This window comes from Gadus morhua, chromosome 6, assembly GCF_902167405.1.
Source record: "Gadus morhua chromosome 6, gadMor3.0, whole genome shotgun sequence".
In the NCBI taxonomy this organism is placed as follows: domain Eukaryota; kingdom Metazoa; phylum Chordata; class Actinopteri; order Gadiformes; family Gadidae; genus Gadus; species Gadus morhua.
Window position 1 is genome coordinate 4270214 of NC_044053.1, and position 15568 is coordinate 4285781.

At 41.3% G+C, this 15568-nt stretch overlaps 1 protein-coding gene across 5 annotated transcripts in view; it reads left to right on the plus strand.

Annotated features, from left to right (window-relative positions):
- The window catches only part of LOC115546143 (sialic acid-binding Ig-like lectin 14), a 30613-nt gene extending 16884 nt beyond the window's left edge, over positions 1–13729 (plus strand). Inside the window, exons 1-9 of one of the 5 annotated variants that reach the window (XM_030359833.1) lie at positions 9022–9163; positions 9322–9352; positions 9595–9654; positions 10240–10575; positions 10710–11003; positions 11275–11538; positions 12361–12433; positions 12678–12759; positions 13313–13729. In XM_030359833.1, coding sequence (XP_030215693.1) covers positions 9609–9654; positions 10240–10575; positions 10710–11003; positions 11275–11538; positions 12361–12433; positions 12678–12759; positions 13313–13690 — 1473 coding nt within the window. In that variant the 5' untranslated portion in view covers positions 9022–9163; positions 9322–9352; positions 9595–9608 and the 3' untranslated portion in view covers positions 13691–13729. Of the gene's footprint in view, positions 1–5990; positions 6073–6154; positions 7742–9021; positions 9164–9321; positions 9353–9594; positions 9655–10239; positions 10576–10709; positions 11004–11274; positions 11539–12360; positions 12434–12677; positions 12760–13312 lie in introns of those variants that run through there. The other 4 variants (XM_030359832.1, XM_030359831.1, XM_030359826.1 and 1 more) reach the window with 4 other exon arrangements.
- Positions 13730–15568: the final 1839 nt, after the last annotated feature.

A 15568-nucleotide genomic window follows, 5' to 3' on the forward strand; every position in this document is an offset into this window, starting at 1 on the left:
ATACCTTTTTTTTCCTTGATCTTAGAAGACAAAGCAGTTTTTTGATAAACAACAACTTTTAATGCTTCTCCTGTTTTTCATTTAATTTACTCTATTTTATTGTATTCAGAACAGTTTTGTTAAATTCACAACATCTGACCAACATGACACTGGAGCTCAGGGCTAGGCTCTGATTGGTGGGTTCTCTCTCAGATGCCCCCAGGAACACCTCTGCTGTCGGCAGCCCGTGTCTTCCAGCCAGAGAGGGAGGCTGCCTCAACCTGACCTGCACCAGTCATGCTAACCCTGCTGTCAGCGAGTTCACCTGGTACCGAATACACGGAGAACACATCCTTAAGATCGGGACTGGATCTTCTCTGTCCAGCCAGCTGTGGAACGCCAATGACGTTTTCTTCTGTGAGGCCAGGAATAAAATTGGCACGGAAAAGTCTGATGTCTTCAAGATCGACATTCAAAGTAAGTTGATTCAAAACAGGATCAATCCTGAGCTTGGTGATGTATCTAAATGTTTCCTCGATCTAAGACAGAAGTCAAAGCAGTGTGTTGATCAATAATTCAAAATAAGATTGACTCAAAACCATTGAGCAAATTTAAGGTTATTTTATTCAAACCTGATTGTTTCTTATCTATTCATTTCAGTTTTTGCTGTTCTTTTCTGTTCACTCTGACAGCTTATTGTAAGGTCGACATTAAAAGTAAGATTGACTCAAAACCAGGAACAACCCTGAGTTTGGTGATGTAGTGATAACAATGTTTTTTGTTAAACAGGAAGTAAGATGACTTCTCCAAATTCTCTCTTCTTGTTGTCTTCCCCCTTCCCTGTATTCACAGCTCCTCCCAGGATCCTGCCCTCTTCAGGCTGCAGCAGAATTGCAGCCTGGGTGCGATGTTCCTGCTACAGCGTGGGCAGACCATCACCGTCTCTGGAGTGGTGGTTGGATGGGAAACTGGTGTTGGGTTCTGAAGACGTGTCTGTTAGCCAGGTCAACCTGGAGAACGCCACGTTGAGGAGCTCCCTCACAATGAGGGCCCCTGCTGGTCCAAGTACCCCTGACTGCAGCCCGCAGACGGAGCCCACATGGAGGGGGCGGGCACTCAGTCCACATGGAGGGGGCCGGCCCTCCGCCCACATGGAGGGGGCGGGCACTCAGTCCACATGGAGGGGGCGGGCGCTCCGACCTCTGACGATTGAGCAGATTTCTGCTGCTCTTGTTAATGCAAGAAACGGTAATACTATGTTAAGCTAGCGGGAGCCCATGCTGTTAATTAAACTATACAAACAGATGGTACGGGAGTATTGTGACTTGGTATCTTTCTTGCTGCGTACCATGGAACTATTATAAAGTTAAGCATAGCCTAAACGACTTGCAAATACATATTCTCTTGTTTATTTTTTTTTCGCTTAACTGTTCCACTCATGGACCTATTAAGGTTCCACTTAAGAGTTCACGTTACTACCGTTCGCCGTTGCTCAATGTTTAAATCACAGTGCCTTGTTCGTGACCTGTCTCAAATTCACTAAGTGAAATAGTGCCCCCTAGTGATCTTTTTTTTTTTTTACTCAGTATTAATAGCCCTACCATTGCCGTTTTCGCTTGAATTTTTGTATTTCTCTACTGATTGCTTTGACAATGCAACATTAAAAGTTACTAACAGCGACTTCACACAGAAGCTCTGGCTTAGGGCCGCCCTTGGGCCCCTGGGCATGTGCCCGGTGTGCCCGTGCGGTAATCCACCCTTGCCTGTAAACAATGCAACGTGTCCGAACTACAGGCCCAGTAAGAGCCAAAATAAGATTTGGGGAACTATGAAGACTGGGACCCAAAGGTATGGCCTTAACAGATGTAATGTGAGGAATAACGAAGTGACCACATCTAAGGGCAAAAAATTTACCTCAATAGACATAATGAAAAGCTACATGTGTGAAGCACATTAAGTTACACCAATCACAGGAGCACTAACAACTGTCTTTTTATTCAACAAAACAATTAAAAAATAACAACTACAAAAAATAGATTGTAAACTATAAACATAAAAGATAAATCAATAAAGAGTAGAACAAACAAAGTCAAACAACAAAGGGGGAACACACTGACGCCTTCCTCAGTGAGGTGGATGCCACTCTTGCTTCACGCTCTGTCGCACGACATCGCCGTCACCGCCGCCATAGCTGCCAAGCGCCGCCATTATGCTGCATCATCAGACTACATTGGAGTCGTGTGGCGCAGGCGTCACGGGGAGGGGGACGGGGAGGGGGGACGGGGAGGGGGAGAGGTGTTTGACTCAAAAGAGGCAAACACCTTCAGGTTTCTCCTGTCCATCCTCTCCACACAGAACAGTTCATAGTCAGTATGTAATCTGAATGAGAATTGGAATGGTTTCCACGTTTCTTCCTCATCCCCGCCGTCATGGGATTTGCGCTGTGTTGATGCTGCCATCTGCTCCCAACCTTCCATCCCAATGACCTCTGGGAGAGAAACGCTGTCCTTGAAGGACTGTAACTGGCACCATGCTGCTGCCTGAATTGTGTCCTTCAGGACAACATAATCTTCCTTGAAGAAGAAAGAACAATTATTTGTGTCTGTACTTGACACCCTACCCTCCCAAAACCACAAAATGGTATGCAAACAAAGGCTACTACTACTGATGAGTTTTCAGTGATAAAAAACACTATTCAACTAGTCATCAGACTATTTCATCTGGCTATACAAACAACCTCCAACATTACACACATATTATGTACCAGGTTCCCAGGTTCCAGTTCCTGGTCTTCAGTTTTGTCTGGAAACAAAACAGATTGTTGTCTGTAATGTTGAGTAGGCCAATACAATGGAATAATAAAAGTAGGCCCTAGTATGCGCAATAGATCAGCCATGGAGTAGGCTATAACTTGTATATTGATGGAGATATGTGTACAACTTAATTTGGAAGTAGAAGCCTAATAGAATCAATCATATCTCACAAACACTCTGAATATGTGTAGGCCTACATGGATTCACCTGGATTAACAGTCTATACATGACCTGATCCTTCAGAGCTGGATGCTGTTGGAGCAACTCTAGCCCTTTTTGTGCAGAGATCTTTATCCTGAAATGTATTAGTGGTGGGAGGGTGGTAAGACTATAGTCTTTCACAATTGCTCTAAGACAACATCACACATTACAGTATATGACACGTACCTGTAGCTTTTTTTTCCTCCCGTCTTCTCTTCCTGCTTCCTGAAAGCTCCTCTGCAGACCTTGGTGAGTAAACGGCATACATTACATACATACAAATATATAATAACAATAATAATATAAATAATAATAATAAAAAAATAAGAAAATGTACCTCTGTATTTAACCGAGGCATGGCATTTAATGTGATGGTCGATATCACATTTTGACCCTTTGTATCTGCAGAAGGGGCAGTGATGTAGACCGCTGCTGTCCAGCTGTATTTCAGGGCTCTCGCCATTCACAATTACACTGACGTGTCTCTAAAAGTCAAAGAAAACCAGTATAAACATAAAAGCAGTTTTCTACAAAAAAACATTGCAGCGTTTCGGTTTTCTATTTTTCGGCTGCTTTGTATAAGATGGCTTGTGCATATACACAATGTAATTAGACTAAAATAATATTGATATTCGATTTCTGTGGACGCTTATGAACATTTCAAGACCCAACATGAAGTATCAACTCATTGCTAAGGATATCCACAACTACGATAAAGTTAGAATGGACCAAGGGAGGAGGAGGGTGAGGGGGGCTATTTTGACCCAAGACACTAGGATATATTTGATCTATATTCACTAAACATATTTATTCCACCGAATGGTTGACATTGGTTGACAGATTCTAAGCTTTCAAACGGTGTATGACATGACTATATCACTCAACCTTATGATGCTGAAAATTGACCTAGCATGTTGGGGGGAACATGCTAGGTGTAACTAAAACTTAAAAGACGATTAAGTAGTTAACAAGACATAATACATAATTGCATAAATATTACTAAATATAGGCATTTTGACAGTCTCACTTACTTGCATGTTTTAGGCATCACTAGCTCGGGCGGGCACACTCTAATTTCAGGTAATTTCAGGTACATTTCAGCTAATTTCAGGTCAGAAACGGGATCAGATGCTGCACATGCTGTTTGACCAGTCCTCAATGTGAACTGAGTGGCCGCCCCCTCGATGTGGACGGGCGTGGCGTCAGATCCGAGATCCGAGTCGGTTCGCAGAGAATACTCGAACGCAGCATGAGTATCCGCCCCCTCCATGTGGGCGGAGTGCCGGCCCCCTCCATGTGGACTGAGTGCCCGCCCCCTCCATGTGGGCGGAGGGCCGGCCCCCTCCATGTGGACTGAGTGCCCGCCCCCTCCATGTGGGCTCCGTCTGCGGGCTGCAGTCAGGGGCTTCTCTGCTGGTCTGACAGCCTTGACCTGCCACAGCTCCAACGCTGCCGGGAACACCAGCCAGGAGCTTCCTGTCCCCCACCAGGATACACAGCCAACCCTGACAGGTCTGACCTCAGGGAGATAAAGGGACCCTATTGCACCACCAGCTGTGAGGCTGATCAGTCATTACAAGGTCTTTAAAAATAGAGTCACTTCTGGACACTCCCATCACAAATAGGAGTGGTGTAGAGTACAGATGATGTATGATAATTATACTAATAATATTTATTTATAAAGCACTTTTCAAAGTTACAAAGTAATTTACATGGTCATACAAACAAGAAAAATTACTAAAAGTAGAAATTGATGAAGTAACAATGACAAGCAAGATTAATTAGGAGATATTTGAAAGAAGAAATATAGCTGAAGTTTGGAGACTCTGTATGGAGAGGGACAGTAATACAACGAGTTACAGTAGTCTAAGCAGGAAGAGATGAGAGCGTTGATAACAGTGTCAAGATTCTAACTGGTTAAAAATAATCTATTTTATAGATAATGCGACATTGCAGAAACACAATTCAAAGACTGATATCATCTTGTGGTAAAAGTTGATTCAAAATAGCATCAACCCTGAGCTTGTACCTAAAGGTTTCCTCGATCTAAGACGGAAGACAAAGCAGTGTGTTGATCAATAATTCAAAGTAAGATTGACTCAAAACCATTGAGCAAATGAAAAGGGTTATTTTATTCAAACCTGAATATGTTTTTTAGGTACTCATTTCAGTTTTAGTTTTGCTTTTTTGGATGACTGACTGCTTATTGTGAGATCGACATTCAAAGTTAGATTGACTAAAAAACAGGAACGATCCTGAGGTTGGTGATGTAGTGATAACAATGTTTTTTGTTGAACAGGATGTAAGATGACTTGCTTGATATTCTCTCTTCTTGTTGTCTTCCCCCTTCCCCGTATTCACAGTTCCTTCACAGATCTTTTATATTCCAGACTTGAGGACATGGAGAACTGAACCCCAGGGGCGCAGTTGAGCGTTGACAGTGTAGAGTGTAATGACGGTTGCCAACTACTCCTCAAGTACCAACTACGTACACTTATTATGCCCTGCTGTTCAATAAATCTGAAAACTTTTAAGGCAAGATCTATGCATAATATTTGCAAAACATATTTTTTTAATCAATGAGGGCTATTTAAAGAAACAATAAAGAGATTCAGCAGGATTGACAGTGCTGCCAGGTGCTCGTCACGTCATGTAGCTTCAGTGCTGGAGCTTCTGATCTAAAAAGGTTTATCACACATCAATCGTGTGTGGGACAAATCGCATTATTTACAATAACCCATGGATTGTTATCTATGTAGCAGCGAATCAGAAATAGACGGATTCTAGTTGTACTATATTTAGTACAATAATAAATAATGCGCACCCCTGGTGCGCATTATTTTTCTGGTTGCATTCCGGTCAACGGGAGTGGGACAGCGCTCTCTCTATGATAGCTCTGCAAGAACCTTTCAACTGGTTTCCAAACCCCCTGACCTATAGACCATCCTACCCCCTCTGATATACAGTTTGCTCTACTGTGTATTATTTTGATTTCAGAACTCGGAAGATGAGTGAGGAGATGCGGTCCTTTAACGCTGCCACTGTGAAGCGAGCCCCCCCAGACGAGGAGGAGTCCCAGGTAACGTGGATACAAGCTCCACACTTACCTCTGAGATATTTGTGGAGCTCTTTTGTGTTTCAAGACCCATTCTGTGTCTCAGGTCATCTTTGGAAGTGAGGAGGACGACTACGTTAACAGCGGGATGCAGATGAACCCGGTTGAGCCGAGAGAGGAGCCTGTTGGACCGAGAGAGGAGGCTGTTCTGAGAGCCGGTTCCCCAGTCTCAAAGCACCGTGATGCAGCCTCCTCCCGCCGGATAGGCCCTGCAGGCTCCCACCCAGGACGACCGGTCTCTAGGGAGCTCACTGAAGATACTCAGTAAACAGTTCATGATGACCAAGTATTTCCTCCAGGTAGATATTTTAAAAAGTTAGTATATAACTGTTTTTTAATAAGTTGATAGCCATCAGTGGCAGCCTGCCCTATACGCTGAGTATGCAGTTGCGTGGACCAGCTAAGCCAGTTCACAAAAGTTAATTAATTCTCTAATTCAAGATCCATTCTGAAGGGGTTATGTTGCCCTCTGGTGGTGATTTGCATTCACAGCCCAGGTAGAGAAGGCTTGTAGTTGTCTGTAGTGAATTTTAACGCAATATATACTGTTTCTTACATTGTGTAAAACATGACGGCAAATCTATTGAAATTAATAAATGTATTAATTGTAATTCCAGCCTTTTGGCCAAAGAAACATTGGTCAAGTTTCTACAAGGTTTTATAGCAATGTCTAATGTTGATGCGTAGCCATCTCCTTTAAACAATTGCAGTCTTCAGTTGTTGTTTTTTAAGTCACAGTTTTCAGCTCAAGGCAAGGAGCGGACCCAAAAAAATGTCTTGCCTAGGGGCCCCTACTGCCTAGAGCCAGCACTGACAAGTAGCATACCTTGGGGCCCATGGTACCAACCAGTCTTCCTGGTCAGTATTAACCAAAAGCAGTATTTGCAGTATCAAGAGAGAACAATATAAACAGTGTTATCAGATGACCGTATAATCAGTAAGCATTTTCAGGAGGGAACAGTGTAAACTGGTGGAGTCTGATTGGACTCTGGTGCTGGGTGAGGCTGCACACTTGTTGCACATTGAGTAATCAGTGTGCACAGGTTAAACCAGCCGTCTCCACTCGCACTCGGGGAGATCTCCTGGATGGCAGCGGAGCACCCTTTGTCACAATGTCAGACTTTTGTTATAGGCCACTAGATGTCGCCAATTCTGACTTTCTGTTCTCTGTGTTTTTTCCATCTAATTGTGTCTCTTGTTAAGCAGACTCACCTGCCCCATGTTAATTAGTCATGTGATTTGTTCAGCCATTTTGTCTCACAGTATTTAAGCCTGATCTTTCCACTCTGTCTCTGTTGAGTCTTCACTGAACCCCCGTGAGTAAACCTTAGTCTTCAACAGTATTTGCTGATTGCCTTCTGGTACTTTTGACCCTGGACTGTTTTACTACTCTGAGTTTGTATTACCCTGTTGATTTGTTCGCTCTTTCTGGATTGATCTTGTTGCCAACCTTTGCCTGTCTGTTTACCCTGCCTTTTGGATTACCCCTTGGATTTACTGTCAATGTGCTTTGCCTTTTTTGGATTCTGGGACTGAGTTTTTGTGTTTTTTTTGCTTTTTTTGGATCTTCTGAGCTTTATTGGAACTAGATTTTTCTGAGGAATAAATACCTTAAAACTTGCTTTGCACTTGAGTCACCCTAGCTTTCTGTGTACCATACCGTGACACCCTTGACATGTTCATTATCAAATTTTTCAATAAACCATATTTTTAACACCACCTCCGTACACATCCTCTGTCTGGAGGAGCCCAAAATAGGTCACCTAGGTGGGGTGGGGCAGTCACCTAGGTGGTATAACATGGACATTTACTACAGGCAGTCTGAACAGTATTAACAGATTATTATGAAAAATATTAACAGGGCAGTATTGACAGAGATTAGTATAAACTGTTAACCGATCAACAGTATTAACAAACAGCAGTATTAACAGTATTAACAGTATTAACAGAGCAGTATTAACAGTATTAACAGTACTAACAGTTGTGCCGACCCTGTGGCTCGAGGAGACTGGGGGCGGGTCCCCTGCTCATGTGTTGGAGGTCGTGGGAGGAGCCAGTGGCTCATTACGGAGAGGTGGAAGCACCTGTGTCATGTGATATCAGAAGCTGCCATTTTGAATGACGGAGTCTTCAAGCCCTCGACCCCAGTGCACTCGCTTTCCGTTGTGCAGGCTGCTCAACTTCCCGTTTTTTGTTCCATTACCCTGCTTTGTGGACTCTACACCACTACATAACATATATCCATCATCCACTTACTGTGTTACTGACGCTGCTGATCTACACATGTCATTACTTCAATTTAGCGGTCGTCCTTCATTCAATTATGTTAAGTTTACTCTTTCAATCATCACCCTCTCCAATCGTTTATTACGGCCTAGAGCCGGGTCTAAACTCAGTATTAACAGAACAGTATCAACAGTATTAAAAGTATTAACAAAGAACAGTATCAATAGTATTAACAGAACAGTATCAACAGTATTAACAGAACAGTGTCAACAGTATCAACAGTATTAACATTATTAACAAAGAAAATTATCAACAGTATTAGCAAAGAACATTATCAACAGTATTAACAAAGAACATTATCAACAGTATTAACAGAATTGTACAGTATTAACAGAAAAGTATCATCAGAGAACCGCATGAACGGTGTTAACATTATTACCAAAATGAATAGAAGTCAGTATCAACAGTATTACCAGTGAACAGTGTGAACGGCTTTAACAGTGTTTACATTAGTAACAGTATTAAAAGAGACCACTATCAATAGTATTAATAGAGAACAGTAGCTGCATTAACAGTGTTAATGTTATTAACAGTAGTAGCAATTAACAGTATTAAGAGGATTTACGAATCAGTTGATTATGTTATTATTGAACCTTTAATCTCTAACTATATATTCTTCCTGTATGTTGGCTCAGCTCTATGTTATGACTCTGCTCGTGTACATTTTAATAAGTTCCTCATTCACTCACCTCACCAAGGCGTAGAGAGAAAGATGAAGTGAAGCTTTTACTCTTCAGGAACTTCATATCAAGTCCTTCAACTCTATCACGTAAGTCAACTCTATGTCTGGTTGATAGAAAGAAGGAACATAATTACTGTTTACATGGATTGATATACATTATTTTTGGTTTTATTCAAGCAATGCCTGTTTTAGTTAATGTAAGGGTGTTATCTTTGGTTTTCTTGTTTATGTCTAAACTTCTCAAGAGTTGAACATGTCCAAATGTTATCTTTAAAGGTAATAAATCACATATGCATGGTTATTATCATTGTTCTTCTTTGAATATTGGTATTATATGATGAAATTAGTTAAATTAGTCATGGTAAAAGTGGTAGATTTACTGGTTTTCTTCAATAGACATTTCTATAGCATTTAACAATGTCTTACTATTATTAGTGTAGTACTGAATACCTTAAGGGTAGTACGATATTACGTGTAGCACAGAAGTTAATGAGATTTTTGTATTTCTCTTGATGAAGTTCTGGAGGAGAACATGACTGGATCCTGGAGACTATTTCTGCTCTGTAGTCTCCTGCAAGGTAAACATCTCAACCCTCTCTGTTGATACCTGTAGTGGGTCCTATCTTAATACCTGCAGCAGTGAAGTTATCTCTGTCTTTGTTTTTAACCTCTATATTACTCATAATACCTGTAGTACCCTCTGTAGTACTCTCTTAATACTTGTAGTGCCCTCTGTAGTACTCTTTGAGTACCTATAGTACTCTCTTAATACCTGCAGTACCCTCTGTAGTGCTCTGTTAATTAATACCTGGATCATCACTGTTATCCTCTGTTAATACCTGTAGTAGTCTCTGTGATCCTCTGTCAATACCAGTAGTACTCTGCTAATATTTCTTAATTACTCAGTGTTTACTATAAAACGTAAGATTTTGAAACTAATTTGAAGAATACGATACATATCAAACAAAATAATGATAATAAAAATAATAATAATAATAATAATAATAATAATAACTAATAACGTAGTAAATAATATTACAAGCTAATAATAATTTCTGATACTGATAAATGATCTTGTTTTGTAGTAATTTCAATGTTGCGTTATATTGTCAAAGTTTGTGCATCGATTGAGCCTTTGGATTTGTCAACCTCTTGTTTTAAAGGTGCTGGGTGCAACGCTGCAGAATTTAAGACCCCAATGGCAGCAAGTGTGACGACACTCAGTGGATCCTGTGTTACCGTTCCTTGTTCCTTCACCGTGGATAACACGTATAAAGACAAGATACTTCCTGAATGTGGAAAACTGTGGTTTAAAACGGATACTAAAGTACTTATGAGTTCTACAACATTCAGGGGGAACCTAACAGCATACGACTGTACTACAACATTCAATAACGTACATGAAGACAATGGTCAATATTATTTTAGAATTGACTGTGATGGAAGTGATGGTTTCAAATATAATTTTGACAAAACCCCAGTGACCATCCAGATCAAGGGTAAGTGCAATGTGTGTCCGTCTGAAACAAACATGTCTCTAAGTCCTATTGGTCTCACTGTGGTTCAAATGATGCTGAATGCTAGTAATGCTTGGGTCTCCATAGTAACCGCTCTAAATTGATTTGGTACCCAGGGCTCCCTGATGCACCTCGTTTGACCCCCCCCAAGGAGCTGGTGGTGGAGGGGACTCCTGTGGAGCTGGGGTGCTCTGCCCCGTCCTACTGTGACACCCACCCCCCCACTGTGACGTGGCCCCCCGCCCTGGGGGTCAGTACCCAGCTCCAGCAGAACGATACCGTGACCTCCACTCTGACCTTCAACGCCTCCCACCTCCACCATGGAAACAATGTCTCCTGCACTGCGGTCTACTACATACCATCTGGGAACAAAACTGTGACGTCTACAAGACACCAACTCAGTATCTTATGTGAGTCAATGTACTACCTTTTCAATGAAAAGTACATTTTATTATTTGGTTACATTTTTAGATTGATCTTCTCTGTAATATACCTTTTTTTTCCTTGATCTTAGAAGACAAAGCAGTGGGTTGATAAACAACAACTTTTGATGCTTCTCCCGTTTTTCAATTCATTTACTTTATTTTATTGTATTCAGAACAGTTTTGTTAAATTCACAACATCTGACCAACATGACACCGAAGCTCAGGGCTAGGCTCTGATTGGTGGGTTCTCTCTCAGATGCCCCCAGGAACACCTCTGCTGTCGGCAGCCCGTGTCTTCCAGCCAGAGAGGGAGGCTGCCTGAACCTGACCTGCACCAGTCATGCTAACCCTGCTGTCAGCGAGTTCACCTGGTACCGAATACACGGAGAACACATCCTTAAGATCGGGACTGGATCTTCTCTGTCCATCCAGCTGTGGAACGACAATGACGTTTTCTTCTGTGAGGTCCGGAATGACTTTGGCACAGAAAAGTCTACTGTCTACAAGATCGACGTTCAAAGTAAGTTGATTCAAAACAGAAAACAACCCTGAGCTTGGTGATGTATCTAAAGGTTTCCTCGATCTAAGACAGAAGTCAAAGCAGTGTGTTGATCAATAATTCAAAGTAAGATTGACTCAAAACCAGTGAGCAAATGTAAGGTTATTTTATTCAAACCTGAATACGTTTTTTATCTGTTAATTTCAGTTTTTGCTCTGCTTTTTCTCTGTTCAGTCTGCTTATTGTAAGGTCGACATTCAAAGTTAGATTGACTAAAAAACAGGAACAACCCGACCTCAGGACCCTATTGCATCACCAGCTGTGAGGCAGATCAGTCATTACAAGGTCTTTCAAAATAGAGTCACTTCTGGACACTCCGATCACAAATAGGAGTGATGTAGAGTACAGATGATGTATGATAATAATTATAATAATAACATTTATTTATATAGCACTTTTCAAAGTTCCAAAGTGCACTACAAGGTCATACTATCAAGAAAAATGACTAAAAGTAGAATTGATGAAGTAACAATGACAAGCAAGATTAATTAGGAGACATTTGAAAGAAGAAACATAGCTGAAGTTTAGAGACGCTGTAATGAGAGGGACAGTAATACAACGAGTTACAGTAGTCTAAGCAAGAAGAGATGAGAGCGTTGATAACAGTGTCAAGATTCTAACTGGTTAAAAACAATCTATTTCATAGATAATGCGACGTTGCAGAAACACAATTCAAAGACTGATATCATCTTGTGGTTAAAGATGTTAGCGAAGATGACACCAACATTTCTGCAATGGGGTATGATGCAACAGGATACCATGATGCTACCTTTTCACACACAGACCAACTGCCCTGGATAGCTGCTACTGCAGTGCTAGCCGCGGGTCTGCTGTTTGCAACAGCGTGTGCCGTAAGGTACGTGGACTGCTGGCCATTGTTAGTACGAATGTCCATTTCTCCACGGATTTCTTCACTGATTATTTAATTATTCTCATTATTGAATATTTAGCTTACAGTCACACCGAGTTCATCATCTGAATTGAAACCACTTTCCCTGTCTGGCAGTGGGATCAATTCAGCTAATCACAATGTCAATCAAAAATGGTCAGCTTCTTCTTCTCCATCCTCTTCTTCTTCTTCCCTACTGTTAACATTCCAGAGCTTGGAAAATGGCCACCCGAACAAGACTTGGCAGTGATGGCCTACTCAACAAAGCTCCACCCAACCAAGGGAACCCCCAGGTAACCCTCCCCTTATTTATACCCAGGATACCCTATCTGAAAACAATCTGTAGCCGGATAACCCTAACACTATCTTTACCAAGGTAAGCCTAACCTTATCTGTAAACAGGTTACCCTAACCCTATGGTTACCAAGGTAACCCTAACCATATCTTCAAATGGGTTACCCTAACTGGACACTATGTTTATCCAGGTAAACCTAACCCTATCTCTGTCCCAAGGCCACCCAAAACTTAACAGTTTTTAACCCAAAAAACCTGGGTGTTTTTGGGTTAAAAACTGGCTCACACTGGCTCACCATGTGAGCCAGTAGGAGTTGAGCTCCCATAAGTCTGAGCTCCCATGAAATAAGTCAAGTGTGTGTGTGTGTGTGTGTGTGTGTGTGTGTGTGTGTGTGTGTGTGTGTGTGTGTGTGTGTGTGTGTGTGTGTGTGTGTGTGTGTGTGTGTGTGTGTGTGTGTGTGTGAAAATGTGAGATCCCTGAGGTTCTGGTGACATCCCAATCAGTAAATCCATATATATATATATATATATATATATTTATATCTCACTCAGGTGTTCTTCAGAAGTGGGGAGGACATCTATGCTAACATTGATACACTGATGAACACGGTCGGACCGAGAGAGGAGCCTGTTGGAGCAGGAGGAGAGGCTGCTGGACTGGGAGAAGGGGCTGTTGGACTGGGAGAAGGGGCTGTTGGACTGGGAGAAGGGGCTGTTGGACTGGGAGAAGGGGCTGTTGGACTGGGAGAAGGGGCTGTTGGACCGAGAGAGGAGGCAGTAACAGCAGCAGGTTCCTCAGCCTTGATCCAACGGGATTCGGAGGAAGCAGCAGACCCAGCAGCAGACAGGCAGGTGGAGGACTGTGATGTCCTGTACACAACAGTGAACTGGAAGAATAAAAAAAAAAAAAAAAAAGGAGATCTGGGCTAGAGGGATGAGTTAAGGGCTACATTGATGGGTAAAGGCTAGAGGGATGAGTTAAGGGCTACATTGATGGGTAAAGGCTAGAGGGATTAGTTAAGGGCTACATTGATGGGTAAAGGCTAGAGGGATGAGTTAAGGGCTACATTGATGGGTAAAGGCTAGAGGGATGAGTTAAGGGCTACATTGATGGGTAAAGGCTAGAGGGATGAGCTAAGGGCTACATTGATGGGTAAAGGCTAGAGGGATGAGTTGAGGGCTACATTGATGGGTAAAGGCTACAGGGATGAGTTAATGCCAGAGGGATTTGTTAAGGGCTACAGGGATGAGTTAATGCTAGAGGGATTTGTTAAGGGCTACAGGGATGAGTAATGGCTAGAGGGATGAGTTAAGGGCTACAGGGATAAGTTAATGCTAGTGGGATGAGCAAACGACTGAGTAAGGGGCTAGACCAGATGTCCAGTAAACCAGAGGTTAAAAATCCCACAGGTTGTAAATATGTTTAAAAAATATATATTGTGATAAGAATTATTATTGTTATTATATAGTTGGTTTTACTTTTAAAATAGGATTATTATTGACAAGCCAGTCATTAGTCATACTGTGTATTTCTGATATTTTGTTTACTACTTGTTTACCGTATTTGTATTGAATAATACCAAATACTACCATCTTGTTGTGTCTTGTGTCTTATTTTCAACCAAAGACAACATTTTCAAAATGTATGGCAATAAAAAACACTTCATACAAGTTATATTCCATCATCGGGACGTGATGCTATGAAGTGAAGCAAAAGCAGAAGTGAAGTCTTAACAGTTTAGGTCTAACTTTAAGACCTCAATGATGTAAAACCAAAATAGAAATAGGAACAATTTATTCAAGCAACAGGTTTATGTGAAGACATAGTGTGCTTAAAATATGAAGGCTAAAGAGTATGGGCAGCAGCCAACATTTCGTGATAAGAGGACGTTAGAACAAGTCAGATTGAGATTAAATCCATCACATTATCCCTTCAACAAATCCAATGCACTTTTGTGTAAAACTAATTAAATGAACTAAAAACAAAAGAGGAAATTAATCCTTTAGGCATTTATTAGTAAAGTATAAGCAAGTAACATGTTGACAATTTCAATTCAAACTAAATATAAGGTGTGAAATAATTTAGACATTGTACCACATTTAAAGTGGATGGATTACTTATTATTTAGGGAACCGATCATGAGGGACAGTTAAAAGTAAGTGCACTAAAAATGTAAGATGTTTCTGTTCAAAACCAAATGAAAAATGTTCATTTGGTTGTGTACAGAAATCTAAAACCAGATTATTAAAATTGTTCACCTTATTCATTATTCAATAAATAGTTGTTCTGCTGTAACTATAAATTCATACTAAAACAGATTATAAATAATAATTAGTATGCCGAAATTGTACTGGATGAAATGAACAGTCACACACACACACACAGACAGACAGACAGACAGACAGACAGACAGACAGACAGACAGACAGACAGACAGACAGACAGACAGACAGACACACAGACACACAGACAGACACACAGACACACACATTCATTTATAAAATCGTTTTGCTTCTTTAAACAGTTGTTGCAGTTCTGACAGGAGGAAGCGGGACAAACTTTGAGACGGCCAATGACAGTTCAGAGGGAGCCTGAATGAGAAAGATGTTAGTGACATCACACCGTAGGTTGACAGGAAGCTGTGAGGATGTGATGATGTGACTGCTCACCTGGAGTTTGTTGTAGTCTGGCAGAGCAAAATCAGGCTGGCTTGCTACTGCCTACAAGAATAGAGAACAAGTAAATTCCTTACCCTAACCCTGAAACCCACACCTAATACCTCACCTTAAATCCAATCCTAAAATCAA